Source organism: Miscanthus floridulus, chromosome 5 (assembly GCF_019320115.1).
Source record: "Miscanthus floridulus cultivar M001 chromosome 5, ASM1932011v1, whole genome shotgun sequence".
Taxonomy (NCBI): Eukaryota; Viridiplantae; Streptophyta; class Magnoliopsida; order Poales; family Poaceae; genus Miscanthus; species Miscanthus floridulus.
The window spans coordinates 2,130,293-2,157,248 of NC_089584.1; the positions used below are offsets into that span (position 1 = coordinate 2,130,293).

General features: G+C 43.6%; 2 protein-coding genes across 9 annotated transcripts; both read right to left on the reverse strand.

Moving 5' to 3' along the window:
- Window positions 1–15,550: 15,550 nt before the first annotated feature.
- Window positions 15,551–19,005, reverse strand: LOC136553272 (aquaporin TIP4-4). Of its 3 annotated transcripts, XM_066544661.1 has the most exons (3): window positions 18,753–19,001; window positions 18,046–18,674; window positions 17,751–17,939 (listed from the first exon to the last, which is right to left on the reverse strand). In XM_066544661.1, exons 1-2 carry the CDS (start codon window positions 18,877–18,879, stop codon window positions 18,046–18,048), a joined length of 756 nt encoding a protein of 251 aa, XP_066400758.1. In that variant the 5' UTR covers window positions 18,880–19,001; the 3' UTR covers window positions 17,751–17,939. The 3 variants fall into 3 exon arrangements, with proteins under 3 accessions (XP_066400757.1, XP_066400756.1, XP_066400758.1); XM_066544660.1 differs by lacking the exon at window positions 17,751–17,939 and adding an exon at window positions 15,551–15,689 and having other exon boundaries at window positions 18,046–19,005; XM_066544659.1 differs by having other exon boundaries at window positions 17,719–17,939; window positions 18,046–19,005.
- A 2,109-nt stretch (window positions 19,006–21,114) lies between these two features.
- On the reverse strand, window positions 21,115–26,463 carry LOC136553270 (uncharacterized). Of its 6 annotated transcripts, none has more exons than XM_066544653.1 (14): window positions 26,325–26,458; window positions 26,101–26,167; window positions 25,558–25,696; window positions 24,963–25,222; window positions 24,781–24,818; window positions 24,597–24,676; window positions 24,442–24,509; window positions 23,528–23,795; window positions 23,081–23,193; window positions 22,924–22,989; window positions 22,545–22,635; window positions 22,168–22,232; window positions 21,870–21,907; window positions 21,115–21,782 (listed from the first exon to the last, which is right to left on the reverse strand). In XM_066544653.1, the coding sequence occupies exons 1-14, from the start codon at window positions 26,351–26,353 to the stop codon at window positions 21,593–21,595; spliced, it is 1,512 nt and encodes a 503-aa protein (XP_066400750.1). In that variant the 5' UTR covers window positions 26,354–26,458; the 3' UTR covers window positions 21,115–21,592. The 6 variants fall into 6 exon arrangements, with proteins under 6 accessions (XP_066400750.1, XP_066400751.1, XP_066400754.1 ...); XM_066544654.1 differs by having other exon boundaries at window positions 26,275–26,339; XM_066544657.1 differs by lacking the exon at window positions 26,101–26,167 and having other exon boundaries at window positions 24,963–25,278; window positions 26,325–26,463.
- Window positions 26,464–26,956: the final 493 nt, after the last annotated feature.

Below are 26,956 nucleotides of genomic sequence, written 5' to 3' on the forward strand. Positions count from 1 at the left end.
GCAGCATTTTCAGCGAGAGCCCATACTATATCAATCAGAAATTATTTGCCAATTATTTACCGTTTACATGTACTTGCCAACCATAGCTCTGGAGTTGGTAATTCATGTCCCATGCTATATTACATTAACTGAATGTGGGGCTACACAGCTTATTACCTTTGAAGCCCCATTGTTATATTGCTAATTCAACAGCTCTCTTCATTCACGCACCATCTAACGGTTGTTTCTCAATATCTCATTCCATCATTTGTTTTAATACAAGGTTATCCCACACTTTCTTATATTGATTTAAACTACTATTTCTGATGAGAAAATAGTTTCAGTGTGGCCTCACTGTTTTGCATTTTGCCGCAGGTTCATGGGAAATGCTCTTTTTAATTCCAGTGACTGAGCTATGCATGAGTTTGAGCTCTAGCTCTGATAACCTGTCTATGGCAATTAATAGCTCCACCTTCCTCCTATTTCTCTTCTGGTAAACAAGATGCGGGTTGTTACACACCTTCATCACCCTTTTAAGCGGTTGGTGTTCATGCTGGATACTTGATGATCAAACGATTTGAAATTCAACCTTTTAGCCATAAATCTTCAGCTTCTACTATCTACTTTGCGTCTGAAGTCACACAGCGCAGTTCATACCTGCCACCATTTCTTGTGAACTATAGTGTGTGTTGATAAGCCATTAAAATTCCTTGTTGCACATAACCGATTTTATTGTTCAGAACAGTAGTCCTTTCAACATTATATCACAATACTCATACATAGGGATATTGTCATAAATGGTATGATATAAAATATGTTTCCTCTTCTTTTGCTTTACATAGTCTTTGACACTAAGATGCCAATAAGCTTAAATTCTTGGCTCCAATTGCTGTATTTTTTATACATTTTTAAGATTATTATTGATATGTCAGATAGTCCTAGGAAAGAAGAGATTAGGAAAGTTTTAAACTTATTTATATGGAATGCTAAAAGATACAGCAACCTCATGAATAGGTAAGGCATCATATAGTAAGAAAAGATTGTTGATATGTGTCTACAGGGTTCGGTCACAGAACTACGTATTCTTTTACTCCGTTTCCCTGTAGAACCCATAATTATTCGTTATTGTTGTTTTACCGTATTAAATATAAAAAGACCTCCAATCGTTCATCTTTTGTACAACAGATATCTACATTAAACTCATAATATTGTTTCCATACAGATATTAAACATATTTTTTACTTGCTCCTTAACCAGGTATTGACCGGCGCGCGAGGGCGCGCGTGATGGACTAGTATATATCACCTCATTCAACCGCTGCACAGGCTCGATCAGAGACCTTACTGTTCATCCTCGCTCGCTCGCGTGTCGACCTCCCATACGACTGATCTGACCGCCACAGAACAGCCATTTTCTGGGGCGGCTCATCGTCACGATGTACGCCATGATGTCGCCTCGTCGTCACTCAAAACACACTTTGTTATTTAATTTTTAAACATAATACAAATGCTCACATACAATTAATCTATATGTGAGACTGATCGACTATTCTAGAGGAGATTGATAATGAAAGTGATAAAAAAAATCAGTACTTCAGAATGTGCGCTCACTGTATATTCAGTTTGCCTAGTTCTTTTGCCTTGTTATACTTTTATTTGGCAAATTTCCTATTAGTATATGCCAGCACCATAACCCGTACTCTACATTGGCCATGGATATTTTACAAAGTAATGGATAGTATAACTTTCTAAAGTACAAGTGGTGAAGAAAGGCGAGACTAAAGATTGACAAGACAAGAAGACGGGACTTCGATGGCTTAATCGCTTATTTCTTGTGGAATATTTGGAGTGAATGCAACAGAAGGACCTTTCACCATTTATCAAAGCAACCTTTGGGCATAGCCTTTTTCAATAAGGAATAATCAGTGTAGCGGTGTGCAGTCGAGCAATGTCTCCAAACAGTTTCTAGTGGGCTTAGTGTTCCTTTTTTTCCCTTTCTTTCTATTCTCTTTCCAGGGTGGTCGGTGGGTACAAAGGTAGTGGCAAGTCATTTGTAAGTGGTGTTGTCTGCTTGGCCAGTTCCTTTTGTTTCCTCTACTAATAAAAATGCGGCCAAGCTTTTGCCGTCCGTTCAAAAATGTATAACTTTCTAAAATGCTTATGATTTACAATTTAGAGATGACTGATGTGCATGCACCGAATAAATTTCCTTACTATATACTCACTCCGTCCCATAACAAGTGTCGTTTTAGCTTTGAGCACAAGAATTAAGGAAAAGTGACAAAAGGTGTGGTGCACAGGAAACAGAAGGATAGAGATAGAGATAGAGCTATATTGGAAAAAGAGAAATGTATATTAAGAAGTGAGAATGACAAATAATTTGGAACAAGTGTAGAATGCTACAATATCCCTTACTTTGGGAGGGGGGTGCGTGTATTTCCTTCCTAAACCAAACTCCAGTATTGATTTTTTTTAACACAATATAGACGCGAACGCTCAAAGAAGCAGACATACTCACCCTTGGCCCATATAAATGTGTGCACGTACATCCTACTGATCTATTCCTATGAGCATATCCGAAAGACTGAGCCGACAGAGCATCTCGCCGTCGATGAACATGTTGCATACCACTAAAATAATAGTCCTCTTAAATCTTGCAATAAATAATCTAGAGAAAATATGAGCAATTATATATATTCATTATACGTGTGTCAATCCATAGAACAAAATTTTTCTTTTCCTTCTTTTATAAGTCTGGTCTCTAGACTGCACCATATACATATGTTTGTATGTGAGAGAAAGGCCTAAATAAAAGTTGAAGTGAAAAATGCTTGTCGAATAATGCGTGACAAGGACACTTTAAGTTGATCTTTTCATAGTCACCAATCTAGAAGCAAGTACATTAGTTCTTTTGAGCTATTTTATATTAAAAAATACCATTAGACATATATTTGGGTTATTTTTTTCATAATAACAGATGTGAGTACTTTAAAAGTATACATTGGTATACCTCTTTTGATTTTTTTTATAGCAACAAATTGTATGTGCAATGTAGAAGAATGAGGAGGTGCTGTTTGTTATTCTTTGTAATGACAAAATATTGGTAATCTATTAGAAACATATTGGATCCAAAGCGTAGAGTTGTGAATTGACTATTTGAACCCAAAAAAATCAATACTAGTACGTGATCAATATTAATTTCCTTTTGCCTGAGAACTTATATTTTTTTTCTAGCACGTCTCATCTGAAAAAATTAATAAAATCTCTGAAAAGAAGCAATAGTTGTAGTAAAAATAAGACAGCATACAATTAGGAAAAAGAAGTACTTGTTCAATATATAAAATTCCATTAGATGTCGCCATAGTCTCCAATATATATGGCAGCCGACCAGTAGAAATATCTATAATAATAAAACAACATTATAAAAAATAGTTATCTATAAAACTACATTATATATGGAAAAGGGTTATATAGTATGAAAGTACTTTCATAATGACGCGACAGCAATTCCAATCTTGAGTTTTCAACAATCTTACATATTTATGCATTGTCGGCGGAGGAGTAACATTACAACAACTAAGTTGACAATGAGCATATGATTACTTTGTCGTGTGTTGTCGAGCCAGGAGTTGATGAGCACGTCCAGAAGGAACCATTCCTTTCCCCATATTCTTATTGCATGAGACCCACCAAGAAGCATATAGCATGCGAAATCAAATAAAAATGCCTATATATAGAGTCTTGATAATGTCTAATAATTTTCTTGTATCATATAGAGAGTCAAATAGGTAGTGTCTTGGTAGACATGGCGCGGGGTTAATAGTGGACGGCAGGCAAAGAATAATTAAATTTCCATGATATAGATAGAATACATGAGACACCAAACTTTAATTTGTATATATCGAGTGAGTTGACCAGTTTTTATTTTTGCATTATTTGCTGCTCATATATATATAGGTCAACAGAAGGATGCATTCCTATCGATAAGTAATTAAAAAGAATGATGCAATAAATTACTCATCATATCCTCAATACCTAAAAGTTTTAAATGATTACTCAAATCCACTCTCCTCTCTTTCTCCCCTATCCACTTTAAAAGGTTTCGGTAATCTGTTAGAGGAAAAGAAGAAAAAACTACACTATCAATAATAAGAAATCTTCTATATAGACTTTAGGAGATGGATAGAGGATAAGTAATCTGTTGTAGATGCTCTTATTTGTCTTGATGTAGAGAAGTCGCTTTATTATCTGAAAATATATATCAACATACACACGAGAGAGAAGTTGATCCATGGACAAACAAACGGCAACTGGACGTACGAGCCATGGGTGTAATTAGCTTAATTAATTGTCAGCTGATATGATGAGTCGTTTGCTGTAGTTGGTGTTGAAGTCCGTACATGCATATATCCGATCCATGGGTTAAAATGACAACAATATAATCGTGCGTGATATATTTGTTTGCATTATATATATTGGTTTAGAAGTTCACTTTATTGATATCGAATCATTGATCGACCACACGGCCTTTTAATTTGTTTGCTGTCAAAAAAAAACTTTTTCTTTATAGAGAGTTAAGTACATGAGTGCCACTTTAATTCATAAACTTTGAAAAATATTTTTTTAGTTCTTGAATTTGTTAAGTGGTGCACCGTAGTGATTGATGTCACGATCCAGAAATGGATCTGCGGCACACTATATATTTAACAAATTTAGAGACACGGTGCATCACTTAACGAGTTTAGAGACCTAGAAATATATTTTCAAAATTTGTTGACCTAAGTAGCACCTTTTGACCAAAGTTTAGATGATGTTCATGCATTTAACACGAAACAAGCACATCAACATATGTTCCATCGCAGCTAGCTAATTAGATGGTCAGCAACACTCCTATAGTGTCACTAGCTAGGTGCGAGGAACATGACATGCATAACCATGCAATGAAGGAAGAGACCACATACGGAGATGCATCGTGCATGCATGCCTCTCCGAACCTAACCAAAATGAACAAACACAACTTTTTTTTGGAGCAAAATGAACAAACACGACTGGATGATGATGACGCGATTGAATGGGCCTCTCCCATCGAGTACTGCCGGCCGGCCCAGCCAGCAACGCAACATCAACGATACCTCACGGGCCTAGACGAAGCGCACGGCTATTCTATCAGCCCAACGAGTGCCTTTAATTGGAGTCGATCTGTTCCATTCCAACCAGAGCAAGGTCCAGATCCGCCACCCCCCCGTTGTGAAATCGGTGCAGGTCTCCGAGTTACACTTTAACCATTTAGGTTATGTTATACCCCTAAAAAAACCATTTATGTTATGGTATATAGGTTACTCTGTTTATGATTTTAATCTTATGAATATTTGATGGTACATTATATGTAATATTTAAAAAATATTAGCTTGATTAAAAATTATAAACTTTGAATCTTGATATAAAGTGGACCAGAGGGAGCGTTTTACATGAATAATGAAAAATGCTTATATTAATTTACATGTTTTTTTCTCTTTATTAGTCTACTAGTCACTGTCTAGTTGTGATGAACTTGTCAACTACTTGTCTCTTTTTTTTTCTCAATCTCTCTCTCTCTCTCTCTCTCTCTCTCTCTCGATATATATATATATATATAACGAATATTCTGCAGCTGGCCATAGAATAACTTATTCTGTGGCCACTTTGAGTTACGATAGTTACTATGCTAATTTACGAGATTACAGTAACTCATAACTAAGTGATTTACTATAACATTATGGTAAATATCATCGTGAGTTGTAGTAACACGAGTATCGTAAATGCATATTCATGTTATCGTAAATTAGTACAAATATTATCATAAATTAAGGTGGCTATAGAATAAGTTATTCTATGGCCGGCTGTAGAATAGCCTTACCCTATATATATATATATATATATATATATATAGGGAGAGGCTATTCAGTAGCCGGCTACAAAATAAGTTATTCTGTAGCCACCTCCATTTACTATAATTTTATATACTAATTTACCATAATGTCAATACATATTTACGATAGTTGGGTTACTATAACACATGGGGATATTTACCATAACGTTATATTAACCACTTAGTAAGAAGTTACTATAATCTCGTAAATTACATAGTAATTATCATAACTCAAAGTGGCTACAGAATAAGTTATTCTGTAGCCAGCTACAAAATAGTCGTTCTATAATAATATATATATATATATATATATATACTATATATATATATATATATATATAATAATATATATATATATATATATATATATATATATAGACACATCTAGGTATTTTGAATATGAATAGTCGAACAAAGCTTTTAGCAATGGCGGCGCCTTTTCTTCCTCCACGTGCAGCAAAGAATCATTTAACTCTTGAAGTGCCGCCTTCCTGATTAATAAGCATCCAACGTTATCGAAAAACAGCAAGGTGTAGGCAATGGAACCTCTCCTTCCTCCGACGCAGGTATGTAATAAGGATACTTCCCAAGTAGCTGTAGCCTGTAGGCTCTACAGTAGTTATATGAAATGTTGCATCAAATGTGCCCCTTTATGATTGACCTGATTTACAATTGCCCCTTCCAAAGAAATTGTACTGAAAAAGGAAAAATGCTTCCAACGTTTCATACTTGGGATTTCTACCTTTCTTGTAGATTTTGTAATATACCAGCATGACTTGTATGCTTGCTGCTTCAGGTTCTTAAATATGTATACATAATTATGACAGAAACAAAGGAATCATAAAATTACTGCAGAATATAGAGTACTACATCTCATATGGGCTGCGTGTTCTGGATTTACCTGTTGGGCTTGATTATTAGAGTTAAATTGCCACCATATGTTATCCTTTCATATAAACTTTTTATTGTAAGAGATATTATTCTTGAGATATACCTATACCGTACCTTTTTTAAATTTTGTGTGCGCTTCATTTTTAGCTAAGAAGAGATGTTAACCTACCAAAGCATATTGGGGTAAACAACCTTGGGACTTCTTTTTCAAGAGAAAGTTTTTTTTTTGAAGTAAGGGCAGGAGCTCTGCCATTCATTAAGGAGATAAAGAGGAGTTATATGTACAGAGTGGCACTAGGGCCAAAAGGGGAAAGCAAACATACAGCCAAACTGTGGAGGCAAACTGTACACAGGGGAACCTTAGCCCGGCCGGCAGTAGAGTCTAATGACTAGGTGTTGTGAAAGCCCTTCTATATTGCACTAGATCATCTTTGGCTCGCCCGGCCACCTGGAGTGCTGTGGAGGAATTATTGTAAAAAATTCGGCGATTACGTTCCTTCCACAAATTCCACATGATATGAATAGCCATTCCATTGAACTCATGTCTCCTCTCTTTCTGGACTGAGGTCATTGTTGATTCCCACCATTCAATTAAGGTGCCCGCCTGGGTTTGAAGGGCTTGCTGGAGGTTGCCGAAGTTTTCCCAAGCTACAACTGTAGACCATACCTCCTGAGCAAAGGGGCAGTTCAGGCAAAGGTGAAGACCTCTCTCAAGCGGGCCATTACAGAGAATGCAGTTATCTTGGTGAGGCCATCCCTTGAGAGCGAGATTGTCTATTGTTAGCAGCTTGTTTTGGACAAGAATCCAAGCGAACACTTTGCACTTGTTCTCCGCTCGTGCACGCCAGATGATTTTGGCCTTGTACCTCCTGTAGGAACCAAAGAATTGAGCGCGATAGGCTGACTTAGTGGTGTATTGCTCGTTGTTGGTCCATTTCCAAGTGATTTGATCTTCTATATCCGGCTGCAGCTGAAAATCCTGGATGCATATCCAGAGTGAGACGAATTCTTGCAAATGAGACAACATAGTGATTTTCCTCCCCAAAGTTTGTATCCAAGCATCTTGTCTTAGCTCTTGATGCACCATTTTGTTTTTCATTCTTACCAGTTCAAAGAGGTGAGGTGCTAAGTTTTGGGCGCCTCGCCATCCAACCAACTATGGTGCCAGAATTTGGTCTTTTTGCCGTTGCCGATGGATATGACAGTAGAGGCATTGAAGTGGAGGCGGTCTATTTCATTACATGGGACGGCAGTGTCCATCCATGGCTTGTCAGCTGCTGTCCATTCATGCCATAACCATCTCAGTCATAGTGCCCTGCTGAACTTAACGAGATCAATCACCCCGAGTCCTCCAAGGTCTTTAGGTTGGCAGACAGTCGGCCAGTTGACCAGGCAATGTCCGCCCGTTGCATTATCATCCCCTTTCTAAAGGAAGGAGCGCCGAATCTTGTCTATCTGCTTTCTTGCCCAGACAACAATGGGAAAGATAGTTAGATGGTAGGTCGGCATAGAGGATAACACCGAGGTAACTAAGGTGAGTCTCCCTGCGCGGTTTAGAAGTCGCCCTTTCCAACCTGGTAGGCGCTACCCGATTTTCTCAATCAGAGGTTGTACATGTATCTTTTGTAGTGCCCTCGTGTGTAGCTGTAGACCAAGGTAGCGGCAAGGGAAGTCTTTACAAGCGCCTGGGAAAGGTACAAGAACATGCTGAAGGTCTATACCTTCACAGCGGATGGGGTGGATGGAGCTCTTGTCAAAATTGGTAACTAGGCCTGTTGCCTTGCCAAAGATTTCTAGGATACTTTTAACCGCCAGTAGATCATCCCAATTCGGGGTGATGAAGATTGCCGCGTCATCCACTTAAAGTGAAGTTCTAAGTTTCGTCGAAGCCAGCGGCAGGGGCGTGAGGACTCCATTAGTAGAAGCCATGTCAAGGATACACTGTAGAGGATCAATGGCTAAAATAAAAAGCAAGGGTGAGAGGGGGTCTCCTTGTCGCACCCCGCATGAAACTATCTCCCAGCTGGCCGTTTATCATGGCTCTTGAGGACGCCATGCCGAAGAGCATTGACATCCATTGTCTCCATCTTTCCCCAAATCCCAAGGCACGAAGGACCTCGAGGAGGTAGCTCCAATTGATAGTGTCGAAGGCCTTTTGGATGTCCAGCTTCATGAAAAGTGTCAGGATTTTTAGTCTTTGCAATCTCTTCACCGTATTTTGTACATAGAGAAAGTTGTCCTGTATGCACCTCCGTTTGATAAATGCACTTTGGCAATTGGAGACAATGTCATCTAGGAGCGATGCCAATCTGTTAGTGAGCAGCTTGGAGAAGATTTTTGCAATGTTGTGAATCAAGCTAATCGGCCTGTAGTCGCTAACTTTGATGGCATCTGGCTTTTTTGGGATGAGAATGATGTTGGCTGAATTTAGGAGGTCTAGGTTCTGGCTATTCATGTTGTATAATTGATTGAAGGCGGCGGTGAGGTCAAAGCGGATAATATCCCAACATTTCTTGAAAAATGCTTTTGTGAACCCATTCGGCCCTAGGTGCTTTGTCGCCCGGCATTGAGTCAATGGTCCATTTGATCTCCTCCTGTGTGAATGGGGTTTCAAGGGCCGACAGGTCATGGTGTTGATAGCCCAAGGAAGTCCAATTGAAGGCGGACAGCCTATTTATGGTCGATCCAAGATGTTGCTTGAAGTGATCCGTGACCTCTTTTCCTTGTCCTCTTGGGTGAAGAGAATTTCATTTCCCCTTTGAAGGCACTGGATGTAGTTTTTCCTCAATCTTGCATTTGCCCTTAGCCGGAAGAATTTAGTATTTGCATCTCCTAAATAGAGGTTGGTTAACCGAGAGCGTTGACGCATTCTCGATTTTTCGATGAGCGCAAGACCAATTGATCTTGTTTTGAGGTGCCTAAGGAGTTTAGTTTCATCTAGGCTGAGAGCTCTGTCTTCCTGAGCCTGTTTCTAGGCGAAGAATTAGCTCTTTGACAATGGCCAATTGCAATGCAGTATCACCAATTTTTGTTCTTTTCCATTGCTTGATGGCTTTGGCGGTGCGGGCCATTTTGATGTGCAGCCGCCTGAGGGGCTAGGATGAGCTGACGGGTTTGTTCCAGGATGTCTGGACAGTTTGATGGAAGCCCTCCATGTTTGTCTAGGAATTTTTGAAACGGAAAAAATTGGACGGAGTTCGATTCAGCTCTCCTTATAGCAGCAAAGGAGTATGGTCAGACATGGTGGACGGCAGGGAGTGAAGATAGCAGGAGGGGAATAACATCTCCCAATCAGGTGTGCAGAAGAATCTATCAATCCTTGTCAAGGTTGGGCTATTTTGACCGTTACTACATGTGAATCTCCTTCCATTTAGCCTTAATTCTGTTAGGTGCAAAGCATCAATCGTTGCTCTGAATGAGCCCATGAGTCTCCTGTTGAGGTTGGAGTTGTTTTTATCCAGTGGCCTGGTAAATGAGGTTGAAATCTCCCACAATGAGCCAACATTCACGGTCGACTGCTGCTAGGTCTTTTAGTTCTTGCAGGAAGAGGAGTTTGTCCGCATCGGATTGTGGTCCGTAGACAATGGTGATCCACTAGGTTGATGCATCAGCCCTCATAGTGACCTTGGCTGTGATTGTGTTCAAGGTGGTTGAGGCGTCTGAGATCAAAAAATAATCCTCTGATGCGGCCAGGAGGATCCCACCCCTTGTTTGCGAGGTCGGTAGGAAGGCAAAGTTATTAAGGAATTTAGGTCCGAGAGTGCGAGCTATCATAGCTTGGTCGATGTTCTATAATTTCATTTCCTGCAGATAGACTATGGTGCACTTTGTTTCACGAACAGTTAAATTCACGGAGTCACGCCTCGCGCCATCATTAAGGCCTCGTACATTCCAGCTCAAGATTTGGCAGCTGCTTTGTGTCATTGTAGAACTAATTCATCCCAAGGTTAATCAGCGAAGGACCAGCTAGGCTGACACAGGGCGTGGGGCGGCGTCATCAGAGAGGCCGCAGGAGGGCAACTAAGGCCTTGATCACCATGTCAAAGAGGGGTCCTTTGAAGAGGCTGAGGTAGTGCTGTAGGTTTTCCTCAGGCGTCATGTTGGCATCTTGGGAAATGCTGAGCTTCTTCATGAGCACCTGGCGTGCCCAGCAGGCAGCGTTGCCACACGGCCAGGCAATGGCCGCCAACTGAGCACTACGCCACGACGGCTTGGGAGGATCCTTCCTTGACTTACAAGTGGCGTATGGGTTGTTGGTTGCCCAACGGGAGCAGGGGTGGGGTCACTGCACGTGTGATGCCCCTGATGAAGGACGAAGTTGGTGAAGTGATCCTCACAGGGCTAGATGGTGGCGAGGTTGCGTCCTCTCCAGTTGGCATTTCAGTAGGATGCTTGAGTAAGATGCTGCGTCGGTGGCTCAGCTACGGCGCGAGGGCACCTAGAATAGACGAACCCTGGGATGAAGCGGCATCGTTCACGTGCCAACTAGTGAGTCAAGCATTACCATCTTCGGTGATTGCGGCGATTGGTGGTGGATGTTGTCATCGCCTCCTTCCTGGCCAGGCGATCTGCAACGCTCGCATGAGATAGGAGACACCGGGCATGCGGGGAGAGTCTTCGGTTCAGAGCGCGCCCTTCTGGAGCCACACGTGCGTGCCAGCGCGCTCCCTGCTTTGGCCGGGACACCCAGCTTCCCAAACTAGGCTCACGCTCCATTGACGCCTTAGGGGGCCTTACCTAGCGTTGAGGCCCTCCCGCTGAAGGGGCCTGTTCTTGGTCAGTCCTCCTGCTAGAGGCATCTGGGGGTGTGGGACTGCTGCTAGGCTCCAGGAATGATGCCATTCGAGTGTTGCAGATGTCCTGGAGCAACGGCCGGTGCACGGTGGAGAAGTCGAGTTTGCTGCCATCATGGAGCCGAGGGCCACCGAGGCGACGACATCGTTGCTGAAGTGCCGGTGAAGTTCCCCATGGCATGAGCTACCATCTCGATGATGGCCATGCCTCGAATTTCGAGTGCACCCGCTCCCTGTGGGGGCGCAAAAGGCTACGCAAGAGTCACAAACTCTAGTTATCGCCCTTATGTTCGTGGTGGCCCCGGCGTTCAGTCGTCGCGGCGGGTGATGGAGGAGTTCTCAAGCAGACGGTTGTGGCGGTCTCGAGGTAACCTCTTGTCAGTCGATGATGCCATATTGCCAGGTGTAGTTGTGCGGGGTAATTCTTCCATCTCTACCTTGAGGGTCCTCCACCGGGTCCAAGTGCACCAATACCTTGAAGGTCAGGTCTTGGCGGCCATGGGCAGGTGGGGGAGCATCTCCGTCGTGGAATTTAGCCATCCTGCCACAAAGGGTCAGCCATGTTACCTTAGGGATGTCAGAGGGATTATGCGTCCAAGCCCATAGGAAGAGGCCTCTGGTATCCTTTCTGTCCAGCAATATCTTGTCGACGTAGTCCAGCTTCGCAGGCACGCGCCATTGCCCTTTGGCGATGCTCTCATTCTAGGCGTGTAGAGGGATTCCCTCTAGGCAGAGTCAGACGTGGTGACTGAAGGCCATAGAGGTCCCCATAGGTAAGCAGCCACCACGGCTTGATGAGGATTTCTAGGTTGCCGTGGGGGAGCCAGTCTTGGTTCACAGCTTCATCACGTTGATGATGGTGAGTGAAATCGATGAAGAAGTCCTCTGAGAAGTGCTTGACGACGAAAACGTCATTCGGGCAGCACTCCGAGCCTGGAGCAGATAGTCCTCTTGATCGCCTCAGGCTCAACTCCCGATCGGGTCCAGCCAATCCAGGTGACCACAGCATGGGAGGACAAATGTTCTAGTTCTGCTTCCATGTCGCGAGTGGAGGAGGCCACCGCCGAAGTCTCCTCCAGATGAGCAGCGGCATCTCCAGGTCATGCCATCTTAGGGCAGGGAGAGAGGGGGGAAGTCAGTGGAGGCTGGGCGGTGGAGGCAGGGGCGCAGAGGGATGTGGGGTGGTGAGCTTCTGGGGCTTCTTGCAGTGACAGGCTTTTATGCCCCCAGCCCTTGCAGAGGAGGCATCTCACAGGATCCCTACAGTCAGAGGCAGCGCTGGCCGTAAGCAAGACAACGGTAGCATTTACCTTGCATGTGTTCGTGTAGGCTCCCATTAATGCAAAAGCTAGGATGAAGCGACCCTGGTGGATGAGGAGCTGTAAAGCTTGGTCGACTTGAATTCGGAGCTGCGCCACCAGTACTTTCGCTGCACCAGGAGTCCACTCCTCTTCCTCTGGTTCTGATGGCTCAACAGCAATGGCACTTGAATGTGCGGCAGGAGCAGGTAGAGTTGACAGCAGCAGCATCCAGCTTGCATCCCCCACGGTTAGGAACTCTAATGTAGGATTTTGCCGGTGTAGTGCCGGAGGGGGAGTGAATTTTGTTGGTGAGGAAGCAGACAGTGCAAGCGAAGCGGACGTGCTTGGAAGGGGCATCGGGAGCTGGGGCGCAGGTACCCGACCAGGCGGCCTGACCACAATGGACTTTAGACGGGGCCGGCCAGTGGCCGTCGCAGGCGCCTCAGCTGCCGAGGCGATGGGCGTGTGGATCTGAGTCAGGGACTTGGGAGAGGCCATGGGAGGGAGTCTCAGCTGGGATCTGGTGACCGGCGCGAGGGGAGCTGGAACGTACCAGAGTTGCAGGGGGGAAGGGGTTAACGACAGCGGATCTAGGGGCGGCCGCCGTGCGGGCGGCGCGAGGGGCTGGGGTTGGGGCGGGTGGTGGAGGTAAGGCGGATCGCAGGGTAGTAATGTGTTTCAAGAGAAAGTGAGTTGTGCCATTTATTTTATATTGTAAGTTTTTTACAAGATATTTGGAGGATGACATTCCTAAGGAAAGGAAATACGTGGGTGCTTTTGGAACAAAAGAAAGGAGATTTCCATTCCGGAGGAAAGGAAGCGAGCGATCAGAACCAATGCAAATCTGGTTGGCTCATGACGGCTGCATGCGCTCTTCTCGCCTTGGATAGAGAGAGAGAGCTAAGAATGTCCAGGAGAGAGAATGGATGCAGTTAATGAATGACAGAATATCTATTTTAGTCCCTCAACTATTACTCAAGGCTCGGTTTGGTTTCTAAATTTTCAAAACGATCGTTTTAGTCCTCAAACTCTACTTTTAGGCTCAATTTCATCATATAATTGTGAAGATGATCGTTTTAGTCCTCAAACTTTGTATTTTTGGCTCAATTTTATTTATAAATTATCAAAGTGTATTTTGTTCTTAAAACTTTTATTTTCAACTCAGTTTTGTCTATGTTCTATGTGGAACACTGCACTGTTGCACCTGATTAGCTCCAACACCACCAGCGATTGAAGATAGAAAAATAATATTCATCCAAAAACTATTTTGTGGCCATTAATAATTCCAAGCTGTTATTTTTAGTGTTACCTTATAATGGACCATACATACATATATATATATATATATATGATATTTGTGAGAGCAATTATAGTTGCATCAAACATTACTTATTCTTTAAGAACACATGGATATATTGAAACAATAGCAAATCTATAATTTTGGTAATTTATGGATGAAATTATGCCTAAAATATAAAGCTTTTTAATAGACAAAATTGAGTTGAAAATAAAAGTTAAATGCACTTTGATAGTTTATGGATGAAATTGAGCCCAAAATACAAAATTTGAGTATTGAAACGATCCATCTTCGTAGTTGTAGGATGAAATTGTACTGTAGCTTCATGAATTAGTGCACCTTTTTAAAGCTATCATCATATTATGCGTTTTGCAAGGAATTGTCAATTCAATTACCGGAAAAAAGCCCACTTTTTAGCTGGGATTTATATTTGTGTTATTCCTTTATAATTGGTCCTCGATCGGTTTGGTCAGGAGCTGCTGCCATCTTCTAAAACACGAGAATAGGAAAAACACAGGATTAAAGTTGCATGCCACTTGCAATTCTTCAGGAATTGGAAACACATGAAATCTCTAACGAAGCATTTAGGTACAGCACACGAGAAACACAGGAATTAGAAGAGAGATAGACACATAGGAAAGTTTCCAATAGGTTGTTGGCCTCAGGTTAGATTTTCTCTAAATTTTCTCTAGATTCGGTCATTCCATAGGAATTTTGTAGGAGTTCAAGATAACCAATCCTGTGTTCCACAGGCCCTGTTCGCTTAAACTTATCAGTCATGGTACAGTATTTTTCTCTCACAATGAAACAACATTAGCCGGCTTATCAGCTGAAAAAAAAACACTAGCCGAACAGCCCCATTATTCCTCCATGAATCGGGCCTTGTTTAGTTGGGTGAAATTTGGGAATTTGGCTACTGTAGCACTTTCGTTTTTATTTGGCAATTAGTATTCAATCATGGACTAATTAGGCTCAAAACATTAGTCTCGCGATTTCCAACCAAACTGTGCAATTAATTTTTTTTTCATCTACATTTAATGTCCCATGCACATATCGCAAGATTCGATGTGATGGCTACTGTAGCACTTTTTGGAAAAACTTTTTGGAACTAAACGTGGCCTCATTTGTTCCAAAGGGGGGCCTAGCTGGGATAAATATTTGTGCTATTGGCCCTGTTCGCTTAGCTGAAAAGCCAGGTTGAAAAATATTATTGTCTGATTTGTTGTGAGAGAAAACACCGTAAAAAAAAATACTGCTCATAACATGGTTGCTTTAACTGTGCTCGATCAGTTTACTGTTGTCATCTTCCAGTACACGTTACCAAGCGTCCAAGCTAAGCTTCGTAATGCATGTGAGAATGAGATGGTACCCGCCGGACAGCTCCAGAGTCACTGGAAAAAAAAATCCGAATTGTCACCGGTAACCGGATCCCGTCGCGATCGCATCTGTCACGTCCGGCTTCGGCAGCGGAGCACATTCCGATCCACAGGGCTGGCTGTCCAATTGCAAGATGCGATCCACCTACAATTCCAGGGGTGTTTAAATCCATGAGAAAAAAGCGAAGCGAGGTCGAGAGCCCCGGCGTGGTTTTTTTAAATAATATGTTTTTAATGATTAATTGCTAGTGTAAGAATTGTGGATAGTCTATCGGCGTCCCAGCAACCGATAGGCCCTTCTGTAACCGGGTGGATAGAACTGTACCGTGACTGCTCTTGTGTGGACACTGCACCGTGGCTGTTATCGGGGTGATTAGCATATCGGCTCTCCACTGGCCGACAGGCACTAAAACATAACCCGGGGCATCACATGCATGCGGATGTACCTCCATCGATGATGATCGACCATACCGTGTCATGAAAAGATGGCCATGATGCACAGTAGAACCATATTTTTGTCTTCAATATGTTACTGCTCCCTCCGTAATTTTTTATTCATCGTTCACGTTACTGATTAATCAAACATCAAACGTACTCAACTTTTACTAAATATAAAATAAAAATATTAATATTTATAATATATAATTAGTATTATTGATAGATCTTTAAATCTATTTTTATAATAAATTTATTTAGAAATACAAATGTTACTAATAATTTCTATAAATCTAGTCACGGTTAAAAAAGTTTGACCCGTATACATCCACACTTAACAAGGGATAGAAAGATTTAAGTTTATGACAATTTCAAGCCTATCAGACCCCAGGTTGAACTGGGGTGAGTGATGGGACATGCTGCCATCATCACCCACGTTTTAGGAAAAATTAGTTAAAGATCACGACATTTGGAAAATATCATCGAAAGACGTCCGTCACATGAAATACCATAGAAAGAAAGAATGAACCGTTACCTTGAAATAGCATTATGTCACGGTGTCTGTTGTTGCCGTGAATCCCTCCGATGAGACACCTTTCTTCCTCAATCCACTGGCCTAGTTGTGCATGGTGGCATGCTCTAGATCACCTACGACGGGCTGCCTGTGCCTGGTCCAACCACAACACCCGCTCCTGCCGCGCTCATCATGTCCGCAACATGCGCCACGCTTGGCCTGCCGCGCTGCCAGCCACCGCACCTGTGAGTCATCCAAAAGTCGCGCCCTCGCTCTGTCTCTGCGGAACGCCATGGCCATGGATGCCAAGCTCGGAGCCGTCGATCTGTTCTCGCCACCACCATTCCCCACCGTACGCACCACCACTGCTGAGCCATGTGCCCCACCATCTCCGCCAGCATGTTCTCACCCCTACGCACGCCAGCAAACTACTTCGGGCCAGAGCCACGGCATGTCGCCAAAACTGTTGCTTGCGCCGCCATGACCGGCTCTCGGTCTGCCATCGTTGTTCTTGTGGGTGGAGACCACCAGCACCTCGCCCAAGCGTACCACCACGTCCGTGTCCGTCCGAACTTCTTCCGACCACGGCTCACCTGAATAGGGCAAATCTGCGTTAGGACGCTGCATCCCGCCGCCGCCAATGCGCCATTCCTACTGCTTGCCATGGCCGCGGCGCGAGGAACTCTTGCAGAAAGCTCCAACCGGGCCGCTCCACCAAGCCAACTACACCGCCGCGTCCGCCACCACCGCGCGCGCCTCCTTGGCTAAAACTCCGGCGGCAGCCCTACTTTGCCGGGCGCCTCCGCCCTGCTCGACGCCGGTCGTCGACGCTTACTGCATGGTGAGCCGCCCCATCCGATCCTACTCAACCCCGCACAAGCTGTGCCCAGAATAGCCCCTCTAGCTCCCCCACACAACTGACGTGTACCCGTGCCCATCTTGTAGGCACCGGGTTCGCCATTGCCGCATGCCGCCGCCGTCGCCCCTGCTGCATGTCGCACGGGCACGGCACCATGCCGCTATGAGCCATATCCGGCCGCGCCGCTGACATTGATAGGTGCGACTGGTACAGTCACCGCCGTCGTGCCCTCCCCAGGGAGAATTGGGCTATGCGCGTACGCCGACGCGTGTGCTCTGTTTCTCTGAAATGGGGAAGAAAGGTGCCTTGACAGAGGGATTCACGGCAATAGATGCCACCGTGACGGAATGCTATTTGAAGGTAACAGTCCATTCTTTTGGTTGTATTTTACGTGACGAACGTCTTTCAATGGTATTTTTCGAATGTTGTGATCTTTCGATGCTACGAAACCAGTTTTCCCTAGAGTTAACCAACCTCATCAAACAATAAATGAATCGGCTTCTCACATCACCTAAGACTAGGCACTGTGTGCTCGGATGTTGAAAAAGTATTCTCATGCCATCTCTACCGATGTTGAGACTTTGCTTCTGCATACAATGTTCATTCATAAATATAAATATAAATATAAATATAAATATAAATATGGTTCTAAGACTCTACTGCATAAGTGTTAAATAATATAAATATGCCTACCTAGAACTCGGTGTCATCCCTAGGAAGCGGCTCGTGTCCGCCCTGGGAAATGAAGAGGCCATCATAGACCAGCCCAGCGAGAAGGCCACCGATAAGAGGCCCGACCCAGTAGACCCAGTGGTCGGCCCAGACCCCCTCCACGAGCGCGGGGCCGAAGGAGCGCGCGGGGTTCATGGACGCGCCGGAGAAGGGCCCGCCGGCGAGCACGTTGGCGCCGACGACCAGCCCCACCAGGAGCGGGCCCATGCCCCTGACGGCCCGGCGCGGGTCGACGACGGTGGCGTAGACCGTGAAGAGCAGCGAGAAGGTGAGCACGGCCTCGATGAGCACGCCCCGGAGCGCGCCGACGCCGGCGCCCAGCGCGTGCACGGGCACGGGCGCGCCGTCGGTGAGGAAGGCGAGGAGGAGGCAGGCGAGCGCGGAGCCGAGCAGCTGGGCGGCCACGTAGAGCGCGGAGCGGAACAGCGTGATTCGGCCCGTGGCGGCGAGGCCGAGCGTCACGGCCGGGTTGATGTGGCCGCCGGAGACGTGCAGCCCCGCGGACACCATGACGGCCACCGCCAGCGTGTGCGCCAGCGCCACCGCCGTCAGGCTCACCACCGTGTCCCCACCGCCGCCGGCCAGCTTCCCTTCATGCATGCATGGTTGCACATGGTCGAGCTCTCTTCTTAGACTAGCTAGAGGGGAACAAATAATATGCCTCGTACCTGTTGCCATGGCGGAGCAGACGCCGGCGAAGACGAAGAGGAAGGTGAGGATGAGCTCGGCGAGGACGGCGCGGACGCAGCCGGCGTCGGAGGCCTCGCGGTGGTGACCAAGAGCGAACTTTGCCATGGCGGGCGCGGGATGGCTAGCTAGCTAGTGCTGAAGTGCTGATCCGATATGGATGGAGATGGAGGAAGTTTGTTGGATCTTGGTGAGTGCTGAGTGCTGACGGCTGACGATATATGGGGAGACGGATCGGAGACAGATGCATCCATCCGCAAGCGTCGTAGCAGCCTAGTAAAGCGCGCGAGACTGTTTTGTTTTTGGAATAGCTGAAACTAACACGCGGTTAGTTAACTTATGGTATGCATGCATGTATATACTCCTATCTTTCAGCTGCCCTGCCTGGTTATATATATTATGGCCACTGATTTTTTTATATCATCTTCAAGCTTCAGCATGGGCAGGGAAATAGGAGTATAATCTTTTTTTATAAGGAGTATAATCTTATCACACTCTATATAAATATATATTTTATTATTGTTTTGTACCAATCGATCGACTCCATTGAATTGTACAGTGCGTGACAAGGACACAAGGAGCTGCTGAATTTGTTAGTCAGACTGGCAAAGGTGTGATGATGCAGTGTCATGCATGGCGCGCGATCAATGCATGATGCTGAACAGGGAGGGAGTAACTATATATATACTGTATATATATGGGGAATAATAAAGCATGTAGAGTAAGTACTATTACTAGTAGCTGTATATAGACCTGGTTTAGGCGTAAAGTTTTGAGGTGTCACGTGGAGTGTCGCATGGGGTGTTTGAATACTAATAAAAAAACAAATTACAGAATTCGTTAGTAATCTATGAGACGAATTTATTAAGCCTAGTTAATCCGTTATTAGCACATGTGGTACTGTAGCACTACATTGTCAAATCATAGACTAATTAGGTTTAAACGATTCATCTCACAAATTAGTCGTAAACTATGTAATTAATTATTTTTTAATCTATATTTAATGCTCTATACACGTGTCCAACATTCGATGGAGATAGGGAGTAAATTTTAGGGAGAAGAACTAAACAAGGCCATGGTATAGCTGCTTGCAGTAGTTTGGGTTGTCATCATATCGCCTAAGCAAGCAAAATAAAATTGCAGAAAGCGACGGATGCAGCGCAGCATTGGCAATGGCAGACAGAGGAGCTAGCGGTGGAGGTGGAGTTCCGAGGGCCTCTTCTCCTTCAGCGGCGGCATGATTGGATTCCCGAATCCGTCGCCCACCACTCACCGATGCATGCAATGCCACCGTCGAGTCGCGTCGCCTTCTCGTCTCCTCCCCTACCTTATACCTTATAGCTTGTCAAAGAAAGGCAGCAGTGCCAGAGATCCTAGCTTCTGACTGGCATCCACTCCTTCCTGTTGTTACCGTCGGCGTCCACAAATCTGGATAGTTATAGTTATTACGTACGTCGTTAATCTCAGCTAGAAGACTAGTACTACAAACTAAAGGCACGAATTTTGGCTGACAAGTAAAAGGAGTAAATAACAATTAACATCAGCACAAGTATATATACAACATATATGCCGGATCGTCGTCGTCAGCATGATACATTTGGATTCTGGAATCCACTTTGAGATACTGCAGCCATGACACCGGACAGAAAGGCTCACCTGCTTGTCCATAGCATCTGGACTCAGAATTTGGCCACAAACAAAGCTGCTTTTATTTCTTTCTATCGTGCACGCTTTAGTTGACCTCGCCAACCATTGTGCAACACGCACACAGACAGAGAGTAGGAACTGACTGAAATATTTGGAAAGAGAGAAGTAGAAGAATTTTCAACAATGAAGCAGACACGACGCTACAGGTGGCTGCAATAATCAAAGAAGACATACAGCACAGAAAGAGATCTTTCACTTATGTTTAGCCGCTGCCTCCCCCTAGATTGTTGGCTGTTTTGTGTGGCTTTGTTTCCCCTCCCTATTTGTTTTGGGCGGCCTATCTCTGTTGCCTGTATATAAACTCTCTTTCCCTCTTACTTAATTGCGTTCAAAAAAAAAAGAGAGAGAACTGACTGAAATCATTGGTGCAGAAAGGGATGTCTACAACTCCAAGCAGTACCAGGTAGTAGGCCAGTGGTTTCCTCCTCTATCGTTATCACCATTCACCAGCAAAGCAGGGCAATCACAGACTAGGAATATAGGATAGGACGGTCTAAGAGTGATGTGATGCACACTTCCACCCAAACATATGTTTTTTTTTCTCTTTTTTGGAATAAAGCAACAGATGAACTACACCCTTCATGGACATATATGTATATTCTTCCAAGGTAGTCGGACCAAGGAGACAAATTGAGATACATGATGAAAAGTGCAAAGAAAGCACTAGAGTAGATAGATAAGAGGAACTCAGGTCACCAGCAGAGATAGACACTGCCTGTGAGTTGACAGCACATGGAATGGGCCATATGAAAAACAAACCAACAGTCTAACACCAACTACAGGGAATCCACTACCATTGGCACGCTCGTACAATATACTCCCCCCGTCCTCCTTTTTGTTATGAATCTGGATAAACATTTATCTAAATTCTTAGCAAAAACAACGCTCTGAATCTAGATAAACATTTGTCTAAATTCATAGCAAAATCGACACTCTTTTTGGACAGAGTACACAACAGCATCCAACCACAAAACACATGGCTCAAGTCGGTGATCCAAAACAGTAGATACACCATAACACCGGACCTAAGGGCATACCGTTAATAACAAAGGTTAACACTGACTACAGTGTTTTTTTATGCAACAAGCCTACAACATGACCACAGCTACAGACCTCACTCCGTGTGCGTCTCTGTGGGCAAGGGGATCGACGAGCAGCGATAGTAGTATCCACTTTTGTCAAACTTGAACCTCTGAGAAAGGTGGACCTCATGAATGGGATATTCACCCCACTCCTCTTTCCCAAATTTCCTGAAGATATCCCGGGCATCAAAAGAATCCTTCCACTGGTTTCGTTTATTTGTACTGTCATAACAAGGCAGACACAATATAAGCGAACAATACAGCATCACCAACGGTCCAAAATGCAGCAGAAAGGGTTATAGCTTGCACCTCTTCCTATGCCGCACGTTCATCATGGTCGCGTGCAACTGCAGTGGCAAAAGAGCAACACAATTATAGCAGAATAACAAAAAAGTTATGTATGCTGTATTCAATTTAACTACGAGTCCGTTATGCAAATACAGGCACAACAAAATTGCAGTGTGTTTTGACAGGCAATGTTACTGCCCTTAAATTTTTATAACTGACAATCTCTTAGGGGAAAAGAAGTTATATATGCTAGCACCAGAAATGAGAAGGCTAAAGAACAAAATGAAGGTCTTTAACCATTTAATTAGTAATTACACACCTTCAGTTCTCTCACGTCACTTTGAAAAACTAGGCCTGACTTGGCAAAGGCGTCAGTTATGACTTCTGATAAAGTGCAAGTAGGTCAAGTGAAACATATGCATAATATGTTATCGCACTAATAAACCAATACTGATAGCCACCGTGTAAGGGTGGGGGCAAGGGTTCGGGGGTTTTCTCGGCCGGGTGAGAAGGTCCTTCTTATTTGAAATGCTGCGGGGACAGTCTTAACCCGCCCGGTCGAGTTTTTTTTTTTATAGTGACATGTATTGTACAAATAAATACACAGATCACTTCCTAGAAAAAAAATCCAAAGGATTAACAATAAGTAGACACACTATTTAAAAAATATCACTTCATCAAAGTTCAAAAGGATACTGCAAGCACGTGCTAGGCGCCCTTCGCCACCAACTTCCAGCACTGGAGCGTATACCACCCGAGCCTTAGCTGGAGAGCCTTTCATGCATGTCTGAATTTCATTGAAACTTGAAGGGTCACAAAAGATGTGTTTAAACCAATAAAAGTATTTTGAAATTACAGGCAAATATAGTATTGCTTAGACATCAGATTCCCCCTTCGGAAACCAAAAGAGAATACTGTGGACTGTCGAAAATTGTTCAGAAATGAATATGCTGCTTTTTGGTTCAGATTCTCAACCCAATGTTTTTCTTCCAGTTACTAGTCAATAAATAAGCTCTCAGTACGGATAACCTAGATACTCAAGAAAGACATATTTTCAGATCCAAAGGAAACTCACCAGACCTCTAAGCTGTATGGAGATAGGTCGATTTTCCAAAGCTTCATTTACTTGGGTAGATACTGACTGCATCCAAGAAGCAGTGCATTAAGTTGCTTATTACTGTTACATCGGCTATACATTCCTTAGTAGTTAGCACAGTCAATCATCACAATACCTGGAGCACATCCGAGGCCTTAGCTATACGATCCTTGTTCCACAACTTCAACATAAGAACCGTCAGGTGAAATGTTTTGGGTTTGATAAATATTGACTTGTCAATGCCAAAATCTACAGGTGACAAATAAGAATTCACTCAAATCCTGAAGGGAACAAGACATTTTAATTTGGAAATTCATAGAACAACAGAAGTGATATTTCAAATCCTAATCACAAGGAAAACTTTCTAGAGATTTTGTTTGAGATGGTGCTTTGCAATTTCTTTGGACATTCCAACCAAGCTATAGAACAAGTTTCAAACATGTTCTTTTTAGGTTGAGTCTTAGAGACAAGGAATTTTATATAACTACACCGAAGTTCCATAAGCAAATTGATGGTATTAACTCTAGGAATAACTCCAGCAAGGAATGCAAGGCACTTATACAAACTAGCAAAGCTTTCAAACCTGATTGGGAGCCTTTGCTACCCATTTTTGCTTCAGCAGACTCTTCTTCTTGAACTTGCAGCTTGATGGAAATACTTGAGCCATCCGCTTGCTTGTGGTCATCATCCATTTCATCAATAGAACCTTCACTTCGGCTCTCATCTTTGTCACTGTCTTCTTCCCCAAGGATCGAACTCTGGAAGTGGTTCAGTTTGTCGACAAGATCTTGGTGGAGAGCCAATGGAAGTGATATGAAATGAGAGTAGTCGAGCTGTCGACTTTGAACAGCCTGAAAAACAGGGTAAGGACAGACTAACTATTATGATCCAGTGAATAACAAAACCGGGAAAATGAGAAAACAAGCAGCGGAGATCTGCAGTGAATAAATGTTTTTGAGCTGCAGAATGGCAACAAAGAATTCAGATACCTCCAAGAGAAGGAAGTATCTTTTGACAACCGTGTGCATATAAATGAGCATGAAACTATAATAAATACTCCCTCTGTCCCAAAAAGAATGCAATTCTAGGCATGAGTCTGGACAAATCCTTGTCCAAATTCATGCCTAGAATTGCATTATTTTTTAGACGGAGGGAATAAGAGCTAGTGCACAGTACGCAGCAGTATTCACTTTCTATGTGATGCATTTGATAATTAGCACTAACAATTCTGCAGCACATGTTGGGAGCTATGTTGATCTCTCATGTAATTTTTGATATGTTATGGAGGTAGCATTAGCATTAAGCTTGTATATTTAATGATGGATGGTATAAATAAGAAGAGTTGTCAATCTCATGAAATTTGTATGTAAAAACAAACATAGCAAATTACTAATTCTCCACATCATCATAACAACGGTAAATTAAAATGTAGAATGATTCAGTAAACGATCTAAGCATGTGCCAATCATCTATTGGAGAAGTACATTGTCTATCTACCTCTTCAAGAGCATTTGCAATCATCTGTGATGCTTTTCTAATACTTTCAGCACTTTTACCTTCAAGGACTGAAAAATATTACATAGTTAGCTCTTAAACTAACTTGAAGCTTATCACATCAAGCATGATTTCAAGAAGCATGAGTGTATCTGTACCAACTGAAGTCCCCTCCCTTGATGATGGGAAGATAATTTTAACTCCAGTATCCTCTTCAATCTTCTTCTGCGTAGACCCACTACATTCCAAGGAATACAAATTATGATCAGAGATACAGTCCAAGTGTTATCCCCAACAAACATTGGTACACAAGTGAAACATATCAAGAGAAGAGATCACTACCCCTTTCCTTTCACAAAGCGTATCAGAGGAGCATCTACCTGAAACAGAACGACTGGATCTATTAACATTTCTCAAACACTGTAAGTGTAAAGATAACTCACATGTTAAGTGGGTAGATATAAAACTAAAAGTGGTTATTGAAAAAAAAAATCAGATTACTTAGACGCGTGTGAATGGTATACCTCAATAGAGGAGGAATATGTCCCAGAGACATTGGACCCAGCTAGATCCTTATTGAAGCCAGATACCTCCGCATTGTCTTCTATAACTACTTTAGTTGAACTGTATTCAAAACTTAAATTATTTTTTGACGATGAAGCTTCGTTGGTGGTAACTTCGACAAAAACATTGGTTGTTCCATCTGATGCCAAATTCTCACTAGAAGCTATGCAATCCTCTATAATTTTATTGCTTCCAGAATTTGATGTCTCAGTAGTCTCATCTGCATTGTGTGTCATTATCAGAAAGCTCAGAAATGGCAGTAGTGCGCCACACACACTAGAAGGAACAAAAGAAAGAGAAGAAATTAAAAAGGGGCAGTAAAGGAACAATTTAACACTTAATATAGATGTTGAAACAATCATGTTAGAAAAGGGTAAGTATCTCCATAGCATATAGGCGAAAGATCAGAATTAGGACACGGCAAGGTTGAAATGTATTATGTTTTGGGAATTCTGTTCCAAGGAAAGCTGAATACTTGAATGCATTGTGAATAATGATGATATTGTGTCAAGGTGCAACAAGAATGCAGGATGCGAATGGGGCGCACGCACAAACCTTTCTGGGGAACTGCTTCTGTTGAAACCGGCCTCCATCTCTGCACAGGAGACTTTCTTTTATTGTGCTTTGCCACACTGCTTGATCCTTGTGCCCCTTCCATCACAAATGAGGCCAACTTATCTCGACAAACTGGTCCCTGCAATGACCAAGGCACTAATTTAGAGAGACATCACACTGTGTGACAGAATTCTGAAGCATAACACGATGAAAAGGTGAGACGGTGAAGAATTCACTGCAAAGCTAGGATATTTTCAGGTCTGCAAGGTTGCTGAGTAAATAGGCACTTCTAATTCTGATACTTAAACTGCCATACCCAACAAATTCAGGGTCATTCTGGCAACAGTGACCGTGAATTGCGAAATTGTCACCACGATTCCTATTTCCTAGTGTTTGCATTCCACTTAAACCATCACTGTCTGCTCCGAGTTACTAACAAATCGCTGGGACCTAAAGTGTGGCTAGTACAAATCCGGTACAAAAATTAACAGGCGAACCTTGTGCGTATCATGGAGAAAAGAAATTGGGAGCAGAGCAGTTAACCTGGTGGAAGTAACGAATTGGTGAACCGGCGGCGCATGGAATCGCAGGCCGAGTGAGCCGACTAGCCCTAACGGAAACAAACAAGGAAAAGGAGGAATTAAACTGATGAGATCCTAACCGGAGGATGCGTTAGTACGAGGAGAAGAACTGGACGAGGAGAGGATTCGTTATTACGAGGATGCGCCGGGTAGGAAGGTACGGGGGAGCGGTGAATCGGGACGCACCTTGCGAGGAGTGACCTGCAGACGAACATGGGCGGCCTCGAGCCGTGCGAAGATTTTGGCGACCTCGTTTACCGACGGCCCGGCGGACACGCGGCTGGATCGGGCGCGGCGGCGAGTGGACGTGCGGCTGCTCCCGTTAAACCACGCCGTTCACAAAAAAAAAAAAAGAGGAAGCACGCCGGCCGGCCGCCATCTTCGTTCTAATATTGTGGAGAGAAGAAAAAAATAAGGAGATGGAGCTACTCCAGCTGCTAGTGGATTGGTAGCTGCCGCATGCATGCATACATACCGTGGGCGGTCATGGCGGCTCCGACGCCGATGAAGACGAAGAGGAAGGTGAGGACAAGCTCGCCGAGGACGTCCCTGAAGAAGTCCGCGGCTCCGACGCCTCGCCTCGGTGCCCCAGCGTCAGCTTCCCCATCTCTAGCTATCTATCTATCTATCTGCTGCTTATTATTATCGATCGATCGATTCGATCCAGAGTAATATAGATCGATCACACTACGCAATGCAAAATAAAGGTGATGGATATATATATGGCACAACGCAAAAGCTACTGAAAGGAACTGAGCAATAAGCAGCTCTCTTTTAATTTGGCGCGTAATATATGTACTGTGCGGCTGTGCGTGTTA

Bases quoted from the DNA above. Each gene is read 5' to 3' on its own strand.
- LOC136553272 (XM_066544660.1), bottom strand. From the start codon at position 18,879: ATGGCAAAGTTCGCTCTTGGTCACCACCGCGAGGCCTCCGACGCCGGC.
- LOC136553270 (XM_066544653.1), bottom strand. From the start codon at position 26,353: ATGTTCGTCTGCAGGTCACTCCTCGCAAG. The intron at 25,223-25,557 runs GTTTGTGCGTGC...CACACAATGCAG, and splicing joins AGAAGCAGTTCCCCAGAAAG to ATGAGACTACTGAGACATCA. The intron at 23,194-23,527 runs GTTTGAAAGCTT...TGTCACCTGTAG, and splicing joins TAGCAAAGGCTCCCAATCAG to ATTTTGGCATTGACAAGTCA.